At 44.3% G+C, this 27,356-nt stretch overlaps 1 protein-coding gene across 2 annotated transcripts in view; it reads left to right on the forward strand.

Moving 5' to 3' along the window:
• The window catches only part of GABRA2 (gamma-aminobutyric acid type A receptor subunit alpha2), a 140,690-nt gene extending 115,097 nt beyond the window's left edge, over positions 1–25,593 (forward strand). For both annotated transcript variants that reach the window (XM_033946165.1, XM_033946156.1), the window contains exons 9-10: positions 7,490–7,692; positions 24,592–25,593. In XM_033946165.1, the coding sequence (XP_033802056.1) occupies positions 7,490–7,692; positions 24,592–24,897 (509 nt within the window). In that variant the 3' untranslated portion in view covers positions 24,898–25,593. The remainder of the gene's footprint in view (positions 1–7,489; positions 7,693–24,591) is intronic.
• The last annotated feature ends 1,763 nt before the right edge of the window (positions 25,594–27,356 follow it).

The raw sequence follows: 27,356 nt of genomic DNA on the forward strand, positions 1-27,356 counted from the left end.
TTGAACTCATAACTTCAGCAGGATGAGACAGCTGCTCTAACCACTAGGCCACTTCTTCACTTAAGCCAGTGGTCTCAAACTCAAACCTTTTGCAGGGCCACATCTTGGATTTGTAGGTACTTGGAGAGCCTCAGAAAAAATAGTTAATGTCTTATTAAAGAAATGACAATTTTGCATGAGGTAAAACTCTTTATAGTTTATAAATCTTTCCTTTTGGCTAAGTCTTAATAATAATAATATTGTCATTTATAGCTAAAGAGACATATGATCAAGAAACTGTTTTATTTTATTTTTGTGATTATGATAAACAAACCGAGGGCCTCAAAATAGTACCTGGCGGGCCGCATGTGGCTCCCGGGCCGCGAGTTTGAGACCACTGACTTAAGCCAAGTCAGAATCATGTCTAGGAACCAATATACATGCCAGACTTTGAATTATCTCACAAATACTGGAAGAATATTTTAATCTATAATCTTATGAATCCTTGTTTGGTTGTGGGTTTTGGGGGGTTTTTTGGGGGGAGGGGTTGTATCTGTTTATTTTGTAATTCATCATTCCTTCATTACTTTAATTTTATTTATTTACAGCATCTCTATAGTGCTAGGCAATGAACAACATAGTATATAAAATAATAAAACTGATAAATAGGATTACAGCATTAATGAAAGACATCCTTAGGAAATTGGAATACTGGGTGTCCATATGAAAGATAAAATTTAATGTGGATAAATGCAAAGTGATACACATTGGAAAGAATAACCCAAATCATAGTTACCAGATACTAGGGTTCATCTTGGGGGTCAGCACCCTAGAAAAATATCTGGGTCGCTGACTCCCCAAGATAGATTCTAGCATCTGGTAACTATGATTTAGGTTATTCTTCCCAATGTAGACAATACGCTATCTTCCAATCAATCTGTGGTGGCTGTCAAAAAAGCAAACAAGATGCTAGGAATTATTTAAAAAGGGATGTAAACAAGACTAAGGGCTAGATTCACTAAACCTTCCGATCCTGTATCGACAATCGCAAAACCAGTTTTATTGGTTTTACAATCATTCCCTGACTCTTACCCGATTCACTAAACTTCTGCCCGATCAATCTCTTCTCCGATTCACCCATGAAAATTAGTAAAACCCCATGCAAAATAGCCAAGCGATTGATTCACTAAGAATTGCATCGGGTTTTACTACTGTCAAATCTGACTGCTGCAGACCTTTCGATAATTGTGTTACCGATAGTTTTGCCTGGTTTTTTTTTCTTTTTTTTAATGGCACTGATATTTTGTGTGTATTACGCACACAAAATAGCCCAATTAAAAAAAAGAAAAACAAAGCCCTCCCCCCCGACAGTGTCCCCTCCCCTCCCTCCCTGAACAAAAAAAAAGCCCCCCCCCCGCCGATGCCCGCCGCAATCACGGCTTAAAAATTATGGCAGGAGGGATTCCCATTTCCTCCTGCCATCGTGCTGATTCCCCCCAATCAAAAACTAACGGCAGGAGGGATGCCGACTCCCTCCTGCCACCAGATACCCCCTTCCCATAACTGTTCTCATCCCCGTACCTGTAAGTGAGCAGGAGGGGTGCTCAGTCCCTCCTGTTCCAATGCCTCCAGCTTTTGCTTACTAATACTTATGAGGAATTTAGGAGACATATTTGTTCCTAAAAACATATTTGTTCCTAAAAACATTTGTTCCTAAAAACATATTTGTTCCTGAAGCACTTAGGTAGCTGATTTCAAAATTTTATACAATGATTGATCTTTAAGGTTTTAGTTATGAGCTTTTAGCTTTGTAAGTTTTATTCAATCTGTAGCATTTTCAATTATTGTAAACCGCATAGAACTTTACGGTCCTGCAGTATATAAATTTATTATTATTATTATTTAGTGGAACTAGAAAAGGTTCAAAGAAGAGCCACTAAGATGGAAAAAGCGATGGAGCTCCTCTAGTATGAGGAAAGACTAAAGAGGTTAGGGCTCTTCAACTCAGAAAAGAGATGGCTGAGGGGAAATATGATTGAAGTCTACAAAATCCGTACAAGTGGAATGATTTTTTTGCTGCTTCAAAAATTACAAAGACTAGTGAACACTCAAAGTTACAGGGAAATGTCTTTAAAACTAATAGGAGGAAACATCTTTTTATTCAGAGAATAATTATGCCCTGGAACACATTGCCAGAGGTTGTGGTAAGCGTGGTTAACGTATCTGGTTTTAAAAATGGTTTGGACAAGTTCTTGGAGGAAAAGTACATAGTCTTGGGGGAAGCCACTGCTTGCTCTGGATCAGTAGCATGGAATGTTGCTAATATTCGGATTTTGGTCAGGTACTTTTGACCTGGATTGGTCACCGTGAAGACGGAGTACTGGGCTAAATAGACCATTGGTTTGACCCTGTAAGGCTATTCTCATGTTCTTATGTTAACATGCATTTCTATAGATTTAATCAGCTGTGCAGATAATACTTATTACTACTTATCTACATGGCCCAGGTGCCTCAGGCCCAGGTTTCAGTCGCCTGGGCCAATCTGGCCCCATTCTGGAGCCGGCTGGCCTGCCGGACGGGCGGGCTTGACACCCGTCTGTCTGGCCAACGTAGAAAGGTACGTTGGGGGGAGGGGGGTTGTGTTGAGGACAGGAGGGCCTGGGATCCCTCCTGCCTGTATTGAAGTGGGGGTGGGGGGTAGGGGGTTGCCGGAGCCAGGAGGGCTTGGGCTCCTTCCTGGACAGATCCAGTCAGGGAGGGGGGTGGCCGGGGCCAGGAGGGCTTGGGCTCCCTTCTGGCCCGATCGTACTCGGCGGGGGGGGGGGGGGGGCATGATCGCCGGGGCAAGAGGGCTTGGGCTCCCTCTTGCCCCGATGTTTGTGTGTGGGGGGGTGATGTATCGCGGCAGAGGAGATGAGGCATCTCTCCTGCTGCGATGGTTGCGGTGGGTGGGTGGGTAGGTTGCCGGGCTGCTGAACTGATCGCGCCAGCGGCCATCAGCTCAGTGGCCCCTTTTCGTCACTTAGACCTGGCTTGACTTCATCTAAATCAAAAAGGTATAAGTGCCAAATAGGCAACCTGCCTACGGTTTTGGTTATACCTGCTGCACGCCTAGGTGTAGGTCGGCCCACCTCCCGCCCACGGCCCGCCCTTTCCCCTCCTCTAAATACGCCTCTTTTCTCTCTGTGCGTTTAGAGGCAGGGGAAAGGCCTAAGCTGGTTTTAGATGCGTCTAAAAAACAGCTTTGGTTATGGGTACTTGGACGATCAGGCTTTTTGATCGTCCAAGTAGACATTTAGGACACTTTTTAGACCTTTTTTTTTTATTATGAACCCCTTAGCTGGCAATATTCAGCTACTATCCATCAAATTAAAGATTTTAATTTAGGATAGCTTTTTGACTGGTACAAAATTGTATAATTATGCACTACCTAAGTAAATTGGGTATTTGCGGAATAACATTTAGGCACCATTCCAGCACTTAGCAGGTAAGTGTACACATTCATGCATAAAAGCAATTATACAAAATATTTACAGGGGAGTTTATCAATGGGCACTACCGTGTTAGTGCGTGCTAATAATGAGTGCCTGCTAAAAGCTAAAGATGCTCATAGGAATATAATGAGTATCTTTAGTGTTTAATGCCCACCCGCCTGGTTGGTTCCTCCATGAGTCACGTGCCAGTCACCTTCGGCCAATGATCTCTGGTTCTTCAGGCTACTTCCTTCTAAGTCTTTTGAACATAAGAATTGCCGCTGCTGGGTCAGACCAGTGGTCCATCATGCCTAACAGTCCGCTCATGCAGCGGCCCCAGGTCAAAGACCAGTGCTATAAATGAGTCCAGCCTCACCTGCATACGTTCCAGTTTAGCAGGAACTTGTCCAACTTTGTCTTGAATCCCTGGAGGGTGTTTTCCCCTATTACAGACTCCGGAAGAGTGTTCCAGTTTTCTACCACTCTCTGGGTGAAGAAGAACTTCTTTACGTTTGTACGGAATCTATCCCCTTTCAACTTTAGAGAGTGCCCTTTCGTTCTCCCTACCTTGGAGAGGGTGAACAATCTGTCTTTATCTGCTAAGTCTATTCCCTTCAGTATTTTGAATATTTCGATCATGTTCCCTCTCAGTCTCCTCTTTTCAAGGCAGAAAAGGGCCAGTTTCTCCAGTCTCTCACTGTACAGCAACTCCTCTAGCCCCTTAACCATTGTAGTTGCTCTTCTCTGGACCCTTTTGAGTAGTACCGAGTCCTTCCTCATGTATGTCGACCAGTGTTGGACTCAGTACTCCAGGTGAGGGTGCACCATGTCCCGGTACAGCGGCATGATAGCCTTCTCCGATCTGTTCATGATCCCCTTCTTAATCATTCCTAGCATTCTGTTCACCCTTTTCACCGCCGCCCCGCATTGCGCGGACGGCTTCATCGACTTGTCAATCAGAACTCCCAAGTCTCTTTCCTGGGAGGTCTCTCCAAGTACTGCCCCGGACGTCCTGTATTCGTGCATGAGATTTTTGTTACCGACATGCATCACTTTACACTTATCCACTTTGAACCTTATTTGCCATGTCGATGCCCATTTCTCAAGCTTGATTATGTCACATTGCAGATCTTCGCAATCCCCCTGTGTCTTCACTACTCTAAATAACTTCGTATCATCCACAAATTTAATCACCTCACTCGTTGTACCAATGTCCAGATCATTTATAAAGATGTTGAAGAGCATGGGTCCAAGCACCGAACCCTGCGGCACTCCACTGATGACACTCTTCCAATCCGAGTATTGTCCAGTTACCCCCACTCTCTGTTTCCTATGATCCAGCCAGTTTTTAATCCACATGAGTATTTCACCCTGGATTCCATGGCTCGCAATTTTCCAAAGTAGTCGTTCATGTGGAACCTTGTTGAACGCCTTCTGAAAATCCAGATATACAATATCGACTGGATCACCCTTGTCTATCTGCCTGTTTACTCCCTCGAAGAAGTGCAGCAAGTTCGTCAAACAAGATCTGCCTTTGCTGAAACCGTGCTGGCTGGTCCTCATCAGACCATGACCGTCAAGGTGATCAATGATGCAGTCCTTTATCAGCGCCTCTACCATCTTTCCCGGTACCGAGGTCAGACTCACTGGTCTGTAGTTTCTCGGATCTCCCCTCAAACCTTTTTTGAAGATCAGCGTAACATTTGCCACCTTCCAGTCTTCCGGAATCTTTCCCGATTTGATCGACAGATTGGCTATTAGTTGAAGCAGTTCAGCTATAGTCCCTTTCAGTTCCTTGATGACCCTCAGATGGATGCCATCCGGTCCTGGTGATTTATCGTTCTTAAGCCTATCAATCTGCCTGCATACCTCTTCTAGACTGACCGTCAACCCTGTCAGTTTCCCGTCTTCGTTTCCAGCATATAGCCTGATGGGTTCTGGTATGCTGTGTATATCCTCTTCGGTAAATACAGACACTCCGAGTACCATTACTAGTCTCTCTGCTGGTCGCCACCAGTTTCCATCAGCATAGGACCTCAAATTCTTCTAGCTGCAGGTCTTGGACACTCTTCATTGGTCCCTCCGCCGGTTGTTAAGCTTGTGTACTCTCCAATTACTCCAACCTCTACCGGGTCCTCTGGCTACTCCTCTTCTCCTGGACACATGCCCTGAGGACTTTCCTCAGTCGCTCAGTTGTCTTCTCCCAGACACGTGCCCCAAGGTCACTCTGCTCCCAGTTGCTCAGTCGTCTATTCCCGGACACATGCCCTGAGTACTCTCCAATCACTCAGTCTTCACACCCTGAGGACTCTCACAGCTGCTCAGTCTCCTTCTCTCCACCAGACCCTCTGGCAGTCATCAAGCTTGAACTCTCTCTATACTCCAAGCTCAACCGGACAGGCCACTCTACAAGCTTACTAAGGGTTGGACCAAAGCCAGCATTTCTCCCTTCAAGGGTTACCAAAACTCTCAAAAGAGCTTTTATTTTCCCCCATCTATCTGCTCAGGAGCTGTTGTTTTCAACCCCCTTTTACACTCAGGGTGAGAGGACAGCTCCCATGTGCCTTTGCAAAATCTCTATACAAATGAGTTTCACACATCACTGCTGAGGCTTCCCTCTGCTGGCCAGTGACAGGATCTTCACCCTGTCACAGTAAAGCAAAGCGGTTTGCATTAGGGAAAGGGGGATGAAATCTAATATACTGCCTACAGACTACTGTAATATTGTTTATTTAGGATGTGCTAAAAAAAATTGTTGAAATGATTACCACCTGTGCAAAATACTGCAGTGAGAGTAATTTTTTCCATGTCTATATATGATAGAATTACATCATATTTCATTAAATTATGTAAATGCAAGGATTTATTTTAAGCTTTGTATTATGATTTTTAATATTCTATATGACCATGTGCCATATTATTTAGTGGAATTGATTTCATTACTAGCAGGAAGCCCAGGTCATATTGTTCTGAAGAAATTCTATCTCCAGTTTTCCTCACCAAAAACAATTAGATCATTTGTTCAATGGAAGGCATCCTTCTTTTATCAGGATCCTTTACCCCCACCCCCTTTACAAAATCATGCTTGCATTTTTAGGGTTGGTCGCAGTGGTAACAGCTTTGACGCTCATAGAATTCCTATGAGCATTGGAGCTGTTACCGCCACAGCTGGCACTAAAAACTGCACTATGATTTTCTAAAGGGGTGGGTGGGGTTAATTTCGAATGATCTCCCTATTTTAATAAGTAGGTCAGTATACTGTTTTTAGAAAACTTTTAAAGCCATTCTTGAAATGTATCATCTTCTACTGTTAATGGTCTATTTGAATATTTGTCATTGTGTTATGTTTAACTGGGTTTGTTCCTATAATAGAAATATATTATTTGCCATGAATTCATAAGGGTTTTGGTGGAATATAAGTCAGAATGTAATGCCTTTCTGTGATTACAATTAAAGCAGTTTACATATCATTTATGGGTACTTATTTTGAACATGGCGCAATGGTGAGTTGAATGATTTGCTCAGTCACAAGGAGCTGCATTGGGAATTGAACCCAGTTCCCAGATCACTACACTAACTAGTAAACTACCTTGAGATGCAGCTATGTTGTTGCATTATCCTCCTATTTCTTTACTAGAATGTTACTTTCTAGACACCCCTTCTACTCCCACCATTACCTCTCCACAGTATCCATTCAGGAGTCCCAATCTTTATCTTCCAAGTATGCCCTTCATCAGGGCCACCTCCCAAGCCAAACCCTGGTGACGACCTCTAATGGGAACAAGAAATCATAAACATTTTTCTTGCCCCAGTAGCCCCAAAATTTTAAATTTCACTCATTGAGCTTAGACAGTCTTCTTAACAAAAAAAATTAGCTGTCACTATTCTTAAACTTAAATAATTGTAAAACTGGTTAAAAAAATCATGTTATTAAACTATTTCACTGTACTTTAGAAACTTGGCAATGATGGTAAAAAAATCCCATTATTATTATTATATGTAATTTTGTAATTATTTGATTTTTTTTTTCTTAAAAGGGGTAACAACTGTGCTGACAATGACAACACTGAGCATTAGTGCTCGCAACTCTCTTCCAAAAGTCGCCTATGCAACAGCCATGGACTGGTTTATTGCTGTCTGTTATGCCTTCGTATTTTCAGCTTTGATAGAATTTGCCACTGTCAATTATTTCACAAAGCGAGGATGGGCCTGGGATGGAAAAAGTGTTGTAAATGATAAGGTAAGTTATTGTATTAGCATCAATGCTTAATCACTGAGGAGCCTTTTACTAAGGTACGCTAAGAATTGGCCTCAGCACACCTTTATGTACAACAATGTTTATTTGTAGCACAGCCATCAATAAGGGCTTTGTTAAAAAAAAATGTTTCATTTATGATCATGCTTTAGTGTTAGCAACCATGTGAGACCATTGAAAAAAAATTATAGCAGGGATCATTCGGGGCCATATTCTATAAATGGCGCCTAACTTAATAGGCGCCTAGAAAAACAGCAACTACCACAGGTTAAAGGCACAATTTCTAGAATCACACCTAGTGGCACCTAAATAGACATAGGTGCAGGTAGGCGTGAATAATTTAGGTACCAGTATATTAATCCAGGTTTTTTAATCATTTTAATTATTTTTTATTGGCAATTTCAATTACTGTATTTTTCGCTCGATAAGATGCACCTGACCATAAGACACACCCTAGATTGAGAGGAGGAGAAAAAAACAAAAAAACATTCTGAACCAAATTCTCCCTGCCAAGCTCTGCACCCTGTCCCCCCTCCCTGCCAGACTCTGTACCCTGTCCCCCCTCTGGTGGCCGGGACAGGGCACAGGGTGGGCAGGGACAGGGCACAGAGCAGGCAGGCCTAGTTGTAGGCAAGCAGGCCCAGTGACAGGCAGACAGGGCCCATAAACTCCACGTACCCTTCCCAGTACCTTAAATCATCCCCCCATACTCCCATGTGCCTTAAATCATCCTCCATTCAACCACGTGCCCCCAGTACCTTAAATCATCCCCCATCCCCACACATGCCCCCCAGTATCTTTTTTAATCTCCCCCATACCATTAATCATATCCCCTCGGTACCTTTTTAAATTTCTCCCTCAGATTGCTGTCTCATCTATTTCCCAGCCAGTGGCTGCAGCCATTCGGAGATCGGCACAGGCTCAGGTGGGAGCGTGGAGGGCTTGCTCCTGATCTCTGTGCTTCTGGCTTTTATGCCGCTGGCCGGGAAATACGCTGGACCACCAGGTACGACAGTGGGTTTTAAAGATGCAGCGGTTGTGGGGGTGGGGGGTTAAAAATATATATAGCAGTTTAAAAATATGCGGCGGTGGGGGGGGGGTTAAAATATGCAGCAGTGGGGGATTTAAAACAAGTTTGTATTTTCGCTTCATAAGACGCATTTACATTTCCACCCCCTTTTTGGGGGTGGAAAAAGTGCGTCTTATGGAGCAAAAAATATGGTATCAACGCCAAGTAAGCCAATAAAAAAAAATTAAGGGGGGGAATTCCATAATCGGGGCCGATAGCGTGTCAGACAAGAAATGGCACTGATTATAAAATTTTGCTTTTTTTTTTTACACCGGTGCATTAAATGTAGGCCAGCATTTTAGAAGCCTACATTTGAGGTATTGATGTTGCACTTATGGAAGCACCTAAGGTGTGGCAGTCACAGGTGTCTTGGGCTATGTCAGCTACAAGCCTATCTGAAGACTTTTTTTTTTCTCAGAATTAAGATACTGTGCTTCCCTTTGTTCCTCACCCTGTGAAATAACAGGCTTCAGATTTTTTAGTTAATAAAGTGCCTACTTTAATTCTATACAAACTTGTCTGGATGTGTCATTGAAGGGCCCACCTTCAGCTCTCACTCACAATCCCACATATTGTGCCAGTGGTGGGATTCACACTCAACCCACCAAAAGAAGCTGGACCACAAAGTCTCCAGGGGCTCTGGGCCTATAATTAATATCCTCATATATTTGAGGATAAAGAGGTTAGCTCTGCCTCCAGATAGGGAACTCTTGAAATAGTTTAGTAAGAGCCAGACAGGCAGCTTTATATTTTTACTTTAGATTCTCAAATAGTGTGTGTTGCAGCTGTACAGAAACCATGGAGAAACTGAGCCAGGTTCTGTTTGAAGGGCAACAACAGCAGCAGCAATTTATGCAGACTAAGTGCAAACAACAATGGCAACACCAGCAGCAGCAGCAGCAGCAGCAGCAGCCGGTAAGACTGGCCTAGAGATAGCAAGAACTCTTCTCAAACAGTTCTTAGGGGTCTACCATGAAACAGTGGATGAGGCTACATCCTAAGTTGACATTGGAGGATGCAGTGGAAGCAGCTGAAGCTTTTTTGTGTGTGTGTTTATATCTTTATTGATTTTCAAACTTTGATAGTGCAATACAATTGGTAAATCATAAATACTGCATAAAATAAGCTGAAGCTTTTTACCAATTGGAACCTGAAACCTACAAGGAGAGCAAGCAAACTTTTCTTCATTATTGCTGTAGTTACCTTGATCCAGTCCTGGATGCCATCACTCACAACTATTAGGAGGACAATAACAGTATAAGGCCTTTGCTGTATATTCCTTCTCCTCTATTAAGAACATAAGAAGCGCCATCTCCAGATCAGACCTTCAGTCCATCAAGTCTGGCGATCCGCACATGCGGAGGCCCTGCCAGGTATATTCCTGGCGTAATTTTTAGTCAGGTCCAAATGTCCTGCTTCCAAGCCCCATAGGAGGGCCTCTTTATCTGCCATCATGTTTTTGTTTCTATGTAGGATTCGAGAAGTTAAAGGACCAAAATCTACCTTTTATGTCGGAGTCCTCAAGAAGAGGGCCAGAATGCTGGAGAATTTCATCTCTTTGCACATTCCTTGCTCACATGTTTCATTTGTAGCAAGAGAGGCCACATGGCCAGAGACTGCCAAGAGCTTAATGAAGAGGCCATGGATGTGAATGTAGTCACATTCTTGCAGTTTGTAAAAGCCTTTCAACCTTTCAGCCTGAAAGTAGGAATTGTGTAATGGAATTTGAACTAAATGGGAACCCCTACCAGGTGCTGATAGACTCTGATAGCATCAACACCCTTGTTCAGAGAGAAATGGTTACCTGACTGCAAGTAAACTATGATCAGACTGTGACATTATCTTGTATGCATGGGGACCAAAGACAATATACTACAGCTCAGACCCCAGTTGGACAAGTCCAGCTGGAGGTGGCAGTCTTGCCATGGCTTCCGTACCCAGTTATCTTGGGTCGGAATATCCCAAAATGTGGAACTATCTGGACTCAGCTAACTGCTGATTCAAAGAAGGAGGAGTCTATTCCTGAGATGTTCCCTTTATACATTCCTAGATGACCACAACCTCTATACTGAGGACCCAAATCTGCCTAAACCTCACCAACAGTGGCCTCTAAACTTACAGGCTGAAGTTGATGAGGATCCAGAGTCAGGACACCCCAGATCCTTTAGATCACAGTTCTTCAACCGCCGGTCCGCAAAAAAATCTTGCCAGTCCACAAAGGATTCAGGACCCCGCCGCAGCAAAAGGTGCTGGCATCAGCTGACGTGCAACTTCCTGTTGCCGTCGCTATGCCGGCACTCCTGCCTGCCACCACCGACTCCTGCCGCGTATGTCTCCGCACCCCAGAAAAGCAGAGTCAGCTTTGTGTGCTTTTAACTTCGGCACACAGCTGCCCCTAGGCAGTATTTTAGCGCGGTTTCATGAGGCAGCCTCGGGGCCTTTGGTAGGCCGGCCCACATCGCATCATCGAAGCGGGCCGGCCTACCAAAGGCCCTGAGGCTGCCTCATGAAACCGCGCTAAAATACTGCTTAGGGGCAGCTGTGTGCCGAAGTTAAAAGCACACAGAGCTGCTGCTAGCCTACATAGAGGGAACATTTTCTGGAGAGGGAAGGAGGGAAGGGAGAAGGGGTACTCCTGGACAAGGGAGGGGAAGAGGCTACTGCTGACAGGGGAGAAGGGAAAGGGAAGGGATGAGAATTACTGTTGGATAAGGGGAGGAGGAAAGGGAGAAGGGGTACTCCTGGACAAGGGAGGAGAAGGGGCTACTGCTGACAGGGGAGAAGGGAAAGGGAAGGGACGAGAGTTACTGTTGGATAATAGGAGGAGGAAAGGGAGAAGGGGTACTCCTGGACAAGGGAGGGGAAGGGGCTACTTCTGACAGGGGAGAAGGGAAAGGGAAGGGATGAGAATTACTGTTGAATAAGGGGAGGAGGAAAGGGAGAAGGGGTACTCCTGGACAAGGGAGGAGAAGGGGCTACTGCTGACAGGGGAGAAGGGAAAGGGAAGGGATGAGAGTTACTGTTGGATAATCGGAGGAGGAAAGGGAGAAGGGGTACTCCTGGACAAGTGAGGGGAAGGGGCTACTTCTGACAGGGGAGAAGGGAAAGGGAAGGGATGAGAATTACTGTTGGGTAAGGGGAGGAGGAAAAGGAGAAGGGGTACTCCTGGACAAGGGAGGAGAAGGGGCTACTGCTGACAGGGGAGAAGGGAAAGGGAAGGGACGAGAGTTACTGTTGGATAATAGGAGGAGGAAAGGGAGAAGGGGTACTCCTGGACAAGGGAAGGGAAGGGGCTACTTCTGACAGGGGAGAAGGGAAAGGGAAGGGATGAGAATTACTGTTGGATAAGGGGAGGAGGAAAGGGAGAAGAGGTACTCCTGGACAAGGGAGGAGAAGGGGCTACTGCTGACAGGGGAGAAGGGAAAGGGAAGGGACAAGAGTTACTGTTGGATAATAGGAGGAGGAAAGGGAGAAGGGGTACTCCTGGACAAGGGAGGGGAAAGGGCTACTTCTGACAGGGGAGAAGGGAAAAGGAAGGGACGAGAATTACTGTTGGATAAGGGGAGGAAGAAAGGGAGAAGGTACTGCTGGTCAGGGGAGGAGGAACATTGGAAGGAAACAGCTGGCAGGGAGATTAGAGAAGGGGAAGGAGTCAGGATGGAATGGAGAGATCAGATGAGGGAAAGGGGAGAGACAGAGGAATGACAAGTTAGAGAGAGATTGATGCTGGGAAGGGGGGTCAGATGAAAAATAAGGAAAGAGGGACAAAGATGCTAGATCTGGTGTAGGAGAGAGGGGCATAGAAAGAACGCAGATACCATATGGGAGGGGGAGGGGTGAGGGCAGACAGTGGATGGAAGAGGCAGATGCTGGATTGAAGAGACAGAGGGCAGATGCTGGATAGAAGAGAGTGAAAAGACGATGAAAGCAGAAACCAGAGACGACAAAAGGTAGAAAAAAATAATTTTATTTCTATCTTGTGATTAGAATATATCAGATTTAAAATATGTATCCTGCTAGAGCTGATGTTAGACATAACTGGGGAGTGCAAAGCCCAGGCAGTGCGTCTTTAGCTTCCAGCTGGCTTAGGGCTCTCTCTGACCAGGAGGCAGTTGCCCTAGTTGCACTCCCCCTAACACCATTCCTGCCATGTGTGACTGCGGTATTCTGTTAGCATGATATTTGTGTAGCATTCTGTAATAATTTGGCTTATTCAGTTTTCTTGATAGTATAGGGAATATATGTGAAGGGGAGGGGAGACGAGGGTTTTGTTGATCCTTGCCCTGTATTATTTATATTTATAAAATGACAATTATACAGAATATTGTTTCTTTTTATACTTTAATAAAATATGTTCAATATAAAATCATAAATATTTGAGGCTTGTGCGGATGGGATCAGATAGTTAATGGGACCGAGCTCACGGGGACAGGGCAGCAATGGGGTTTTTAAAAATTTCAGTCTTATTAGTTTGCCTGTCCACAAAATAATTATTTTATTTCCGCCGGTCCATAGTGTAAAAAGGTTGAAGAACACTGCTTTAGATCAGGGGTGTCCAACCTTGTAGCTTCACTGGGCTGCACTGGCTGAAAAAAATGTTTCTGGGGCCGCACAAACGTGCAAACGCTGCAGCAAGACAGAGGAAGGAGCCGGAAAGACAGTAAACATCCGGGGGTAGCAGAGGAAAACACTGCATCGCTCTCGACCGGGGCCGCACAAAATACTTCACAGGGCCGTATGCGGTCCTTGAGCCGCAGGTTGGACACCCCTGCTTTAGATAGTCTGCCGAGAAGAATGGGGGTGGGACCCCAGGAGATTTTAAACAGGTACAGGCAGAGGATGAGACCATTAGAGCAGCATGAATTTAGGTTGTGACTGTGGATGGGAATCCCATGGGCAATCACAATCCCTCTAAGGTAGCACTCCCATACTTCACAATGTAGAATGATTTGTTTTATAGGGTATCCAAAGGGACCTTGAAGGAAGAAGAGGTAGAACAACTATTGGTCCTTCATCCCTACTATAGGCAGGTTATACAATTAGCCCATAGTCACCTGTTAGGAAGTCACTTGGAGATGGAGAAAACACAGGAAAGGATTGTAGCCCATTTTTTGGTCTGGGTATGTCCAAGCACTCTTTTGTCAGTCCTGCCCGATCTGCCTGCTGAGTAGTCCTGAAAGGGTTTCACCTGTTGCTTTCATGCCCATGCTCATTGTCAATACCTCATTTGAGACAGTGGCTATGAATTTTGTGGGGGGTCATTGGAACACTCCATCTACAACAACAACTATAATCTTGATTATTTTGGACTATTCCACTCACTCACCAGAAGCCATTGCCCTGTGGAAAATGAAAATTACCATGGTGGCCAATGCCCTGTAGAAAGCCTTCTCCCAGATGGGGATTCCGTTGGAAATACTGACTGACCAAGGCACCACTTTTATGTCTAGAGTAATGAAGCAAGTATAGACTTTGTGGATGTCCATTTATCATCCATAGATAGATAGTCTGGTGGAATGCTTTAACAGATTTCTTAGATGCTGAGATGATAAAACTCAATATCATCAATTAATCTACCAGCAATTAGTCATCTGGTTTTGTATTAATTTCATGAAAGTAAATACGTTCTCCAAATTGGAAGTTTAACCTTTGCCAAAGGTAGATGAGCTGATTGAGTGGCTACAAGGAGCCCAATTTATCTCGACCTTGTACCTGACCAAAGGATATTGGCAGATACCTTTCACATTAGCTGTTAAGGAGAAGACAGACTTTTTCATACCCCAAGGTTTGTTCCTGCTCATAAAGTTATCTTTTGGCCTTCATGGAGCTCCAGCTACCTTTCAACACTTTGTTCACTGTCTTAAACCACATGGTAACTATGTGGCTGTCTATTTAGATGACTGTTAGTGGCATAATCAAAAAGCTAAGATGTAAAAAAATTACTTAAGACAGCACTTGTCAGGATGTCCAAGTGCCAATTTTCAAAAACACTTTTCTGGACATCTAGCGAGACATTTCACCTGCTGTGCATCCAGTGTTGGGAGGTGTGTTATTGACAAACTCAGGGTGTGCTTAAACTTGGACATCTTGTGGCAATAATCAAGCCTTTCCCAGGTCATCCTGGATGGAACTTAGACAACCGAAATCAGACCTGTTTTAGAAGCATCCACAGAGGTACCCAAACTGACCAGATGACTATTAGATGTATGAAGATATGAGTCCTCGCACTCCTCCAGATGTTGCTGACCCCCTCCTACTTCCAAAAGATCTGAATAATACCTACCTCTAGAGCAGCAGCATATGGTACAGGGAAGCCTAGAAGAGCTGCAAACAGGTGTGTGGAGTTATTGGTGGGTGGTGTAGGGAACCGTAGAAAGAGAGCCACACTTATATCCTACTCTATTCACTACATTTATGGTAGAAAGTGTGAGCCCATCAAAACTTTACTATACTGCCATTTAAATGGTGCCTGGAGAAATAACTGCTAATGGGGGTGGTAGACTGGTGGGTATAGTGGGATTAGGAAATTTTGGAGGGCTCACCATACATTGTAAGGAGGTTATAGTGAGATGAGCATCTGGCACTCTTTATGTGAAGTTCACAGCAATGTCCTCTAAGATGCCTATTACAATTCTGGCCCTCCCATGTCTAAATGGCTTGAGTTTGGACATTTTGAACTTTGATGTTTTTGTGGTCTGAAATGCCTTAAAAAGTTAGACATCCTGTGATTGGGTGGACTGGTCAAGACTTCTATGTAGGCAATTATCAAACAATTTGGAGAGCTAGCAGTTCATGTCTTTATTGCTTAATTGAAAGTGGTATGTTTGCATTACCTTTCACATATGATGTCGTGTGCTGTCACAGTACTCTCAGCTATCTGTATTCTTGGAAGCAGTTGTATATCTCCTGACAATTGTCATCTTGATGTACCATTTTACTGCTGTCGATAACCTTTTTTTTCTACAACAAGACATTGAAATGTTTGGATTAATAAACATGTCCCTTCTGTCACATGTCCTTCCTTGTTACATGTATAGGGGAAACAGCTGTTTGCACATTTTCCAAGGTCCCACACATGATTATTCTGGCTGCATGGCCATGGTCATTGATGGCTACTGCTGTTCCTCTTTGGCCACTATGCTGTTTCATGGACCTGCTCTGTAGTTTCAGGTCCAGGTCACTGAAATGACATGAATGGATAAAAATAGATACAGGGGTGCTTCTTCCTGTCAAGAATTTTAAGAACATAAGAATTGCCACTGCTGGGTCAGACCAGTAGTCCATCGTGCCCAGCAGTCCACTCACACGGCGGCCCCCAAGTCTAAGACCAGTGCTCTAAAATGAGTCCAGCCTCAAAATAATTTTTATTTTATGGTTTTCATTCGAGTTTTCAAGTTTTATTTAAAATTTGATTGATCACTTAATCAAAATTCTAAGCGATTAACATAATTAAAAAATATTTACAATATTCAAGGGGAAGAAACTGGCAGACTTATAAAAGATGTACAGGTCTTACAATGTCCAATGGGAGAGGAGAGTAAGAAATACAATAATGGATAGGAAAGAAAGACAGTAAAGGGAAAAACATCATGATGGGTAAGTAGAGAAGAAGCAAAAATAAAGAGAAAGATAAATAGAAATAAGAGAGGAGTAATAGGAAAATAGATGAAAGATAAAATGGCAGAAAACACAAGAAGGGAAGCAACTTTGCGGAAAAGCGAAGATGCGAGTAAACAATTGAGATCCTGACTTAAAAAGCTTAAAGATCAAAGACATCTCTAAAAAGAAAGCATTTTAGATTACTTTTGAATCTATCTAGAAAGCGCTCTTCTCTTTAATGATTAAGAAGAGAGTTCCAGGTTTGTGGAGCCATGAAAGAAAAGTTGTATTGCCGACAGGTATTGATAATTTTAAGGGAGGGGATTGTCAATAGATATTGATTACTATTAGATCTGAGTAATCTGGTGATGGCATGTGGGATAAGGAGTCTGTCAGTGAATACAGGGGCCTTTGAAAGAAGTGTTTTGAAAGTTAGCAAACATATTTTATAAGTTATTTGGTGAGCAATTGGAAGCCTATGGGCTTTCTTTAAGAGAGGCGAAACATGATTGAATTTTTTGCCTTTCATTTTGAAATATATAATAATAATAATGCTTCCACATTATGAGGAAATACAAATTAATAAAGTCATGCTAGAATACTTGTTAATAAAAGAGTAATACAAGAATAGGCATTAAAAAATTGCTTCTTAAAGCTAAAATGATATCAAATGAGTCTAATTGGAGCAATACAGGTCTGCCCTATTAAAGCAACATACTAGAGGGCTAGAGGGACCTGCAAAGGAGGTGGTAGTACTAGCACCACTAGGAACCAGTGATCACAACATGATCCAGTGCAAGCTAAAAACAGGAACATCCAAGGTGAAAAGAACCACAACGACAGCGCTCAATTTCAGAAAAGGAAACTACGAGGCCATGAGAAAAATGGTGGGAAAGAAGCTTAGCAACAGCTCAGGGAAGATGGTGACCGTTGAGGAAACATGGGCCCTATTCAAGGGCATGGTGCACGAAGCACAAAACCTGTACGTCCCCGGGTTTAGGAAAGGGCGCAAAAAAAATCGAGCAAAAAACCCGGCGTGGATAACAAATGCAGTGAAAAAGGCAATAAGGGACAAGAAAGCATCTTTCCGAAAATGGAAAAAGGACCCAACAAAGGACAACCAGAAGGAGCACAAAAGGCAACAAAAAGACTGTCACCGAGTGGTTAGGAGAGCAAAAAGAGAATACGAGGAGAGACTAGCGGGCGAAGCAAGAAACTTTAAACCATTCTTCAGGTATGTGAAGGGGAAGCAACCAGCCAGGGAGGAAGTGGGACCATTGGATGACGGAGACAGGAAGGGAGTGGTAAAGGAGGAAAAAGAGATAGCTGACAGGTTAAATAAGTTCTTCTCGTCAGTCTTCACGAGAGAGGACACATCCAATATCCCAGAACCCGAGGAGATCATAAGCGGAGACCATGATGAAAAGCTGGTCCAACTAGAGGTAAGCCGAGAGGATGTCCTCCGACAGGTGGACAGACTGAAGAGCGACAAATCACCTGGTCCAGACGGCATCCACCCAAGGGTACTAAAAGAACTGAGAAACGAAATAGCGGAAACACTTCGCCAAATATGTAACCTATCCTTAAAAACTGGGGTGATCCCAGAGGACTGGAAAATAGCAAACGTCATGCCCATCTTTAAGAAGGGATCAAGAGGTGACCCGGGAAACTACAGGCCGGTGAGCTTGACCTCGGTCCCTGGAAAGATGATGGAAGCACTGGTTAAGGACACAATCTGCAAAAACATAGAAAACAATGGACAACTGAAGGCGAACCAGCACGGCTTTTGCAAGGGAAGGTTGTGCCTCACGAACCTACTGTATTTCTTTGAGGGAATAAACAGCCAGATGGATAAAGGGGAATCCATAGACATCATTTACCTTGACTTCCAAAAAGCCTTTGACAAGGTACCTCATGAACGACTACTCAAGAAGCTGTGGAACCACGGGGTGCAAGGGGATGTCCACCGATGGATCAAACACTGGCTGGCAGGCAGGAAACAGAGGGTTGGAATAAAGGGACATTACACAGACTGGCAATGGGTCACGAGCGGAGTTCCACAAGGATCGGTGCTGGGACCGCTCCTGTTCAATATATTTATTAATGACCTGGAGACGGGGACAAAATGTGAGATTATTAAATTTGCTGATGACACCAAACTCTGTGGCAGGGTTAGAACCACGGAAGACGGCGAAGACCTACAAAGGGACCTAACAAGACTGGAAGAGTGGGCAAAAAAGTGGCAAATGAGTTTTAACATTGAGAAATGCAAGGTCATGCATGTAGGGAAAAAGAACCCAATGTTCAGCTACAAAATGGGGGAATCATTGTTAGGGGTGAGCAACCTTGAAAGAGACCCGGGGGTGATGGTGGACACAACATTAAAAGCATCGTCACAGTGTGTGATAGTAGCAAAGAAAGCGAACAGAATGTTGGGTATTATTAAAAAGGGTATCACAACCAGGACGAAGGAAGTCATCATGCCGCTGTATCGTGCAATGGTGCGCCCGCACCTGGAGTACTGTGTCCAGTACTGGTCACCGTACCTCAAGAAGGACATGGCAGTACTTGAGGGGGTCCAGAGAAGAGCGACTAAATTGATAAAAGGTATGGAAAACTTTTCATACGCTGACAGGTTGAAAATGCTGGGGCTTTTCTCCCTAGAAAAGAGGAGACTTAGAGGAGACATGATAGAAACCTTCAAAATCCTGAAGGACATAGAGAAGGTAGACAGGGACAGATTCTTCAGACTGTGGGGAACCACAAGTACTAGGGGTCACTCGGAGAAATTGAAAGGGGACAGGTTTAGGACAAATGCTAGGAAGTTCTTTTTTACCCAGAGAGTGGTGGACACATGGAACGCGCTTCCGGAGGTTGTGATAGGCCAGAGCACAGTACCGGGGTTCAAGGAAGGTTTGGATAGGTTCCTGAAGGATAAGGGGATTGAGGGGTACAGATAGAAGCAGAGGTGGGTTATATAAGTGGTCAGGAACCACTTCACAGGTCATAGACCTGATGGGCCGCCGCGGGAGCGGACCGCTGGGCGCGATAGACCTCTGGTCTGACCCAGTGGAGGCAACTTCTTATGTTCTTATGTTCTTAACAGTGTGTGTGTGACCTGTTGAAAGAAGAATTTCCTTTCTGACCCTTAAATAGTTTATTTCTCTTACCTTGGCACTATTCAGTGAGCATTTTCTCTCAGTGTCAGTAATTACTTGGTCCTCAGCACATTCCTTTCCAATAGTTTTTATTATTTCTGGGAGATTTCAGACCTGCTGATAGCCTACAGTACTATGTAGCACTATTTCATAGCTCAGGAGAGTGTACACTTCCTTTGCGGAGAACATAGGCCTAGCAAATCCATATCTCCCCTACTGTAGTCACAGGATTGGGACACATATATTTCAAAAAACAATTGCAAACTACAGTAACCTTAAACATCTACTCTTGTAATTATTGGCATAATACCCAGTAACATCAAGTAGGCTGATACGATAATGTCCCGCTAGATATATCCATATGTCCTGATGAAATGCATTTTGTAAAATCCACAGAATATGAGAAGGATAGGCCACATAATGTATTTTTCAGTCATTAGCATGTTGTCAGTTACTTGTGAGCTGGATTGGCCAGAGTTGGAAACTGGATCTGGCCTTTAATGGATTGTTGGCCTGTCCAGTCTGTCCACTGTTGTGCCTCTCTGGCCAGTATCTTAATTAGGCTGTTGGAATGGCTCCAGCAGTTGCTGAATAAATCCCACCATCTGTAAGGTTTGAAGCGCCCCCACAATGTGAGGTTGTAGGGTTACGGTTGAAGTGGCCTTACAATCCGCAGTCCCGAGTTCAATACCTTCACAGAAGATTCACCAGGAAGTAGACTCAAATGAGAAGCACAGCCAGAGGTAATTGCATAAAGAATATATTATAGAAATAGGCTTACAGAAAAGTAATATTCATAAACAATACAATTATGGAGAGAGCAAAGCAGTTTCCCTGCTTTACAGAGTCCAGAGAGAAGTGTGAAGTTCCAGGGAGAGGCAGAGAGAGAGAGAGAAAGGAGGATGGGGGTGATGGTCTAAACTTCGGGCTCCAGAGATAGGCAAGAGGAAGAAGGGCAAAAGGAGCCAGAGGAGCAAGAGAGAGGGGGTGTTGTAGAGAGGAGCCTTTTATAGCTTGGAATCTTATTCTAAATATAGAAACTATTGTATTTCCCAGTATCTTTCTGTTTAGAATTTGTACACTGTTTGACACAATGGTTAGTTTAATTGATAAGGAAGGTGTGATACTTGCAAGCGTGGTAGATGGGATTAGTCTATGGCTTCTTTGTCCCATTCAAGCAGCCTATCTTCTTGATAAACAATCCAGTCTGGCTGGATGCTTAATGTATGTGAATTCTGTGCAGGAGCACAGAATTCTGCATCAACATTCCAGAGTCAGATTGATATAATTTCCCATAGGCCTTTGCTGACATTGGTTAGGGCAACCAAAACTGCTGACTGCTAACAATGCTAGGGCTGACACCATCTAGTTGAGGACCAGCCTGTATGCCTGCAGCTCTTGCAACAAATCTTTGTGCATGACTTGTTGCAGGAGCTGCATATGGGGCTCAGGGGGTTGGGCCCTGTAGGGGGCATTACCACAGCAGCAAGTCCTTGGGACTGGGCAGGCAGGACCTGAGGCTTTTCTGCCTCTTCCTCCTCCCTTTTCACCCTCCAGGGGTGGCATGTCTGCCCAGATGTCTTCCCGTGCCTATGTGCTCTTGCAAGGCGCCTCCCAAGCCCCCTGGTCAATTTCCACCTCTTACGCCTGGGCCCTGGCCTCCTAACTAGAGAGTTGCGCGGGGACAGAAATCCCACCCATCCCCACCCGTCCCTGCCAAAGTCCCACCCGTCCCCACCCGTCCCCGTGAGGACTCCCACCCGTCCCCACGAGGAATCCCTTCGTCCCCACCCGTCCCCGCGAGGAATCCCCTCCGTCCCCGCCCGTCCCCGCGAGGAATCCCCTACGTCCCCGCGAGGAATCACCTACATCCCCACCCGTCCCTATAAACTATAGAAATAGTTATTTCATTTAATTATGCTACTGAATTAAAGACTCTGGTAGAAACCCATTTAAAAATAAGCAAAAAGACTTTATTAATTTGGAAATATTAATTGGGAAGAATACATACTTTGTAAACGGGTTTCTACCAGAGCCTCTAATGTTTATAAATTTTTATCAACACAACTAATATACTACTTTATCCTTAAGCAAAAAAAAAAAAAAAAAAATTTTTTCCTACCTTTGTTGCCTGGTTTCTGCTTTCTTCATGTTCTCATTCAATTCCTTCCATCCACTGCCTCTCCTCTCTGTGTCTTCCATTTGCTCTGTTACTGTGCCTCTCCCTTTCTCCCCCCTCCCAAATTGGTCTGGCACCCATCTTTTTCCCTCCACTCCCCCCATAGTCTGGCACCTCTGTCTTCTTCCCTGCCAGCGTCTTCTCCCCATTTCCTCTTCCCCATTTCCTTTCAGTGTCCTTCTCCCCCACCATCTTCCCCATGTCCTGTCAGGCAGCATCCTTCTACCCCCTCTGCCTTCCCCATGTCCTTTCAGCATCCTTCTCCCCCCTCTGTCTTCCCTATGTCCTTTCAGCGGCCTTCTCCCCCCCCCCTATTTTCCCCATGTCCTTTCAGCGGCCTTCTCCACCCCTGTTTTCCCCATGTCCTTTCAGTAGCATTCTCCACCCCTTTGTCTTCCCCAGTGCTTTCAGGGTCCTTCTCCCCCCCTCTGTCTTCCCCATGTGCTTTCAGCATCCTTCCCCCCCTCCTCCCGTTTACCCCATGTCCTTTCAGCGTTCTTCTCCACCCCTTTGTCTTCCCCAGTACTTTCAGCGGCCTTCTCCCCCCTTAAGCGTCTTTTCTTCTCCACTCCACCTTTCCTCCCTCCCTTTGTGGCGCTTTCGCACCCGACCGACAACAGAACAGGCCTGGTCGGACAAATCTCCCTGTCCTGTAGCCGCAAATCTAAATTACCTTCTTACAGCAGCTGGAGTAGTGAAGCTGCTGTAAGAGGTAATTTAGATTCGCGGCAACAGGGCAGGGAGATTTGTCGGCCGGACCTGTTGTCGGTCGATCGGGGGACCTGACCAGCTGTGCACATTCTCCGGGGCGGACCGCCCCCTCCCCCCTCTTTCGTACGCCATTCCCTTCTTCCTACCTGCCCTGCCGCACACAGCCAACCGGAAGTCTTCCTAATGTCAGCGCTGATGTCGGAGGAAGGGAGGGCTTTGCTTAAGCCCTCCCTCCGACGTCAGCGCTGACATCGGGAAGACTTCCGTTCGGCTGTGTGCTGCGACAGGGCAGGTAAGGAGGAGGAGACTACCCTCGCGGCTCGAGTGCACTGCGATCCAACCCCGCAGGAACCCCGCGACCCTCGGAGGCGTCCCCACGGGATTCCCGCGACCCTAGGGGGCATCCCCACAGGATCCCCGCGACCCTAAGAGGCATCCCCACGGGATCCCCGTGACCCAAAGGGGGATCCCGCAGGATCCCCGCGGGTCCCGCGGGATTCCCGTCATCCCCGTTCCCGTGCAGCTCTCTACTCCTAACCCTCCTGCCCTTGACCTCAGCTTCAGCCTGCTGATCCTCCTGGGCCTGGCTCCTTTTGTTCCTGACCCTGTAAAATAACAGATTTCAGTTTTTGAGTTGATAAAGTGTCTACTTAGCCCTTTACAACCTTGTCCGACTGTGTCATTGAAGGCTCACTGTCAGCCCTCTCTTGCGTTCCCACAAGGCACCAGAAAAAAATCAGTGCTCAGTGTATTCTACAAAAGGTGCTCCAGGATGATTACCCTTTACAGCAATATTTCTTAACTCAGTCCTGGAGTACCCCCATTTCCAGTCAGGTTTTCAGTATATTCACAATGAATATGCATAAACTTGATCTGCATACATTGCCTCCATTATATGCAAATTTCTTTCATGTATATTCATTGTGAATATCCTGAAAACCTGACTAGCAAGGGGTATACTCCAGGACCGAGTTGAGAAATACTGCTTTATAGAAGTATAGTGCCTGCCATGGATTCTCATGCCAGACTTTTGGGTGCAAGGACTTATGCCAGCTGAAACTTAGTGCAAATCTTGCTGAACAATTTGAACATGTATTCTCCAAATTCTATTACAGTATATGAAAAATGATGTATTAAGGAAATACTATTCTCTTTTTTTCTTCTTCTGTTACTCAATCCATCATTTTTCATATAAGGGAATCTTGTCATTGACATTAATATTGTAAGCAACAGTGTTCCCCAAATTCTATAACACTCCGCATAATTCATTGGAATGCTCTTGAATCACCCATGCTCCTCCCATGGCCATGTCTATTTTTGGGTTACACACAAGAGGATTCATGGCATGGATGGTTATAGAATCACATGCAGTCAGATCTATTTGCAAATCCAAATTAGGTTCAATTAATAACAACAATTGTTTACAGATAAATACTGATTGTTAATGGCTCGTTAACTAATTTATTTGTGGGCAAATCTCAGGATTGAAAGCAAATTTGGGTGCCTTTAATAGTAGGCAGGGTACTTGCCTTAAGGGTATTTTTTGTGCAGTTACTATATGGGAAGGTGATGAGAATATCTCCAACTGTTACCACAGAAGCTTTGAACTTACTGTACAATGCTATTTATCTTATAAAAATATATGACCCATGGAGCTATAAAAATAACCATACCCTAATTTCTTCTATGTTTTGTTTTTAAAAGTAGGGATATTAGTTAGGTGCCATTGACTCATGTTCAACTTGATGAATATATAGAATATATCAACTTGATGAATATATAGAATATATCAACTTGATGAATATATTGAATATATCAACTTGATGAATATATAGAAGAGATATAGAAGCATCAATATATGGGCTGTTCCATGAAAAGTAGAACCCCTGAAAAAATCTGATTAGTATTAATATATCTAATGGAATAGGATGGTCACATTTGTACTGCTCCCTTTGTATTTCCTGAAAGAATTAATTCTCTATTATGCCTAAAGGGTTTAAACATGGTTTCCTGTGATATGGTTAAGCAAACCATCAAGATTTTGTACCGATATTTTTTCTTTTGCTAGAATGCACTGCTTAAATTAATGCATGATAATAAATTACATTTGTAAGCTGTGAATCTGACAAATTGGACATACATATTTCAATCTGTGCTCTTTTCCTCAGAAAAAAGAAAAAGCGTCTGTCATCAAGAAAAACAATGCTTATGCGGTGGCCGTTGCCAATTATGCTCCTAATATTACCAAGGACTCAACACTACCCACGATTTCCAAGAGCGCTACTGCAGATCCTAACAAGGCAAAGCCAGAAACTAAACCACAGGAAGCAAAGAAAACATTTAACAGTGTTAGTAAAATTGACAGAATGTCTAGAATAGTCTTTCCACTCTTATTTGGTACATTTAACCTAGTGTACTGGGCTACCTACTTAAACAGGGAACCTGCCATCCAAGGGCTTGTTCTATCAAAATAACTAATATGTCATGTGGGAGTTGTACATTATTGCATCTTTAAATCAGATAGGCTATTGTGCTATGTATGACTGCTAACTGCTAATCTGTGAATTGATATGCACAGAACATACATTTCTCTTATGCATGGAGAGGATGCAGTGACAGAGAGCAAGTGGCACCTATGACAAACAACAGATTTTTCCTAAAAAAGGGATTCAGTTAAAGTGGATTTTAAAAAGCGCCATACAAGAAATGATATTCTGTCCATAAAACAGAGTTCTAAAACCATATGAGCCTGATTTAAAAAGAACCATGCTCCTAAGATTGAGAATTATTCTCCTAATCTGGCAGCTTTGAACATTTACTAGGGCTGAGTGTCTTATTTATACTGAGGATTTTACTAAGCTCCTACCTGTAGAAGCATTAAAAATAAGTTGCAAAAGGGATGAATTTAAAGTGGTGAAAGAGCCAGCAACCTAGCACTGATTTTCAACAGTAGGCTTATAAATCTAGGCAAATGAATGGAAGGATCAAATTATAAGCAAATGATTTAAGATTAATATTCAGGTTGAAACCATAGGGGTCCTTTTACTAAGATGAGCTAAGAAATCCGTCCCATTATAAAATACTTGAGCCTGTCCAATCTGCACTAGAGAGTTGTGTGGGTCATAAATCCCACCCATCCCCGCCCGTCCCCGCCAGGATCCTCTCCGTCCCCACCCGTCCCCGTCAGGATCCTCTCTGTCCCCACCCATCCCCGCAAGGAATTACCTCCATCTCCGCCCGTCCCCATAAAAAGCAGCAATTACTTTTGACCGGATCATCAATTCCACTGTTTCTTTTCTGTTTGCGCTGCTGTTTTCCTTGTGGAATCTCTTTGGTGGAACCTTTTTTTTGTTTTCTGTTCAGATAATTAACTTATAAACCCCCTCTTTTACTAAGGCTGACGTGTCCATTATATTATATGGACGAACCCTGCTTCCAAAGCCTTCCATCACCGTGGGAGTCCCGTTGGCTAGAGGGGGGTCCCTGTGGGAGACCCGTGGGCCAGAGGGGTGTCCCCGTGGGAGTCCCGTGGGTTAGGAGGGGATTCCCGTGGGACACCCGCGGAATTCCCGCGATCTCCGTTCCCGTGCAGACCTCTAATCTGCACATAACTTAGACACATGTATTTAGGCCTGGCTTTACTTGGCCTAAATAGGTGCACCCAGTGCCATAGTAAGAGGGGTATGGGGGTGGGGGGGTCTTCCAGGGCGTGGTCTTCCTAAGGGTGCGGGAACCCTCTTCTTTACCCTCCCCCCGCTCCTCTCCTTGCTATGCATGCTCGCCCCTTGCCTTCTCCCCCCCCCCATACCTTCATACTTTCCCGGCGTGAGGTTGCTGCCTGCGTCTGCGTCAGTGCTTTCTCTGGTGTCACTTCCGGGACCTGCGCCTAGCAAATGACATCAGCGGGTGAGCCAATTCCGATGTGGGCATGCTGCTCATACCAGAGAAGTTGAAAAGGTATGGGGAAAGGGAAGGGGGCAAGTGCACAGCAGGGGTGGGTGGGGAAGAGGGTGGGGTGGGGCACCACCACCCCGGGAACCACTCACCCTTACTATGCTACTGGGTGCACCTACTATAAATGTTATGCTACATAGCTCTGCTATATGCGATTCTATTTGTAGCATGTTCCTTTTTATAGAATGAAAAAAAAAAACTGGCGCAGACTAGCACAGCGCTTAGTACAATTCTATAATAGAATCAGGCTCTATAAAATTTAGGCATACTTCAAGTTTCAAGTTTTATTAAGGTTTGTTGTATACGCAATATCATATACTTCAATGCGTATAACATTTAAAAAATAGGGGACAAAACAAAACATTTTTTATACAATTGAATACAAATTATATACGTTCTAATACATAACTGATACAGAAGGCGAGGGGGAAGAACTACAATCTTTAAAGAAAGAGAAAGAAACACTTAGGGAAGAACACATATGGTGGGAACACAAAAAAGAGAAACAAAAAACAAACAAACCCCTAAAAAAGGGATATAGAATAGTGTGTAGCGCAAGCAAAGAAGATATAAACTACCCACGAAAAAGTCAACAAGAAGTCCAAACAAGTGGGAGTAGAAAAAAGCTGTGTTTCGGCTAACAAGCCTTCAGCAGGAGTCCATATCAGAAATAATCTCATTCAAATATAGATGAATGCATAAAGAGCACCTATAAAAAAGCAACCCTGATTCCTTTGATGAACTGTGTTTCTTCTCTCCAGACGTGGTTGCTACAGCGACAGCAGCTTTGAGCAGCTAAGAAATCCGTCCCATTCGTAGAATACTTGAGCCTGCCGAGCCTGCTCATTTCTAGTGCAGCCCTCAAGAGGGCTCTTTTTATTCTGTTTCATGTGCTTTTATTAGCATTAGCATATGGCCATTGGAAAAAAAATTATCACGGGCGCACGTACAGTTACTATTTAGGAGGTGACAAGGACTC

Source organism: Geotrypetes seraphini, chromosome 1, assembly GCF_902459505.1.
Source record: "Geotrypetes seraphini chromosome 1, aGeoSer1.1, whole genome shotgun sequence".
NCBI classification, from domain to species: Eukaryota; Metazoa; Chordata; class Amphibia; order Gymnophiona; family Dermophiidae; genus Geotrypetes; species Geotrypetes seraphini.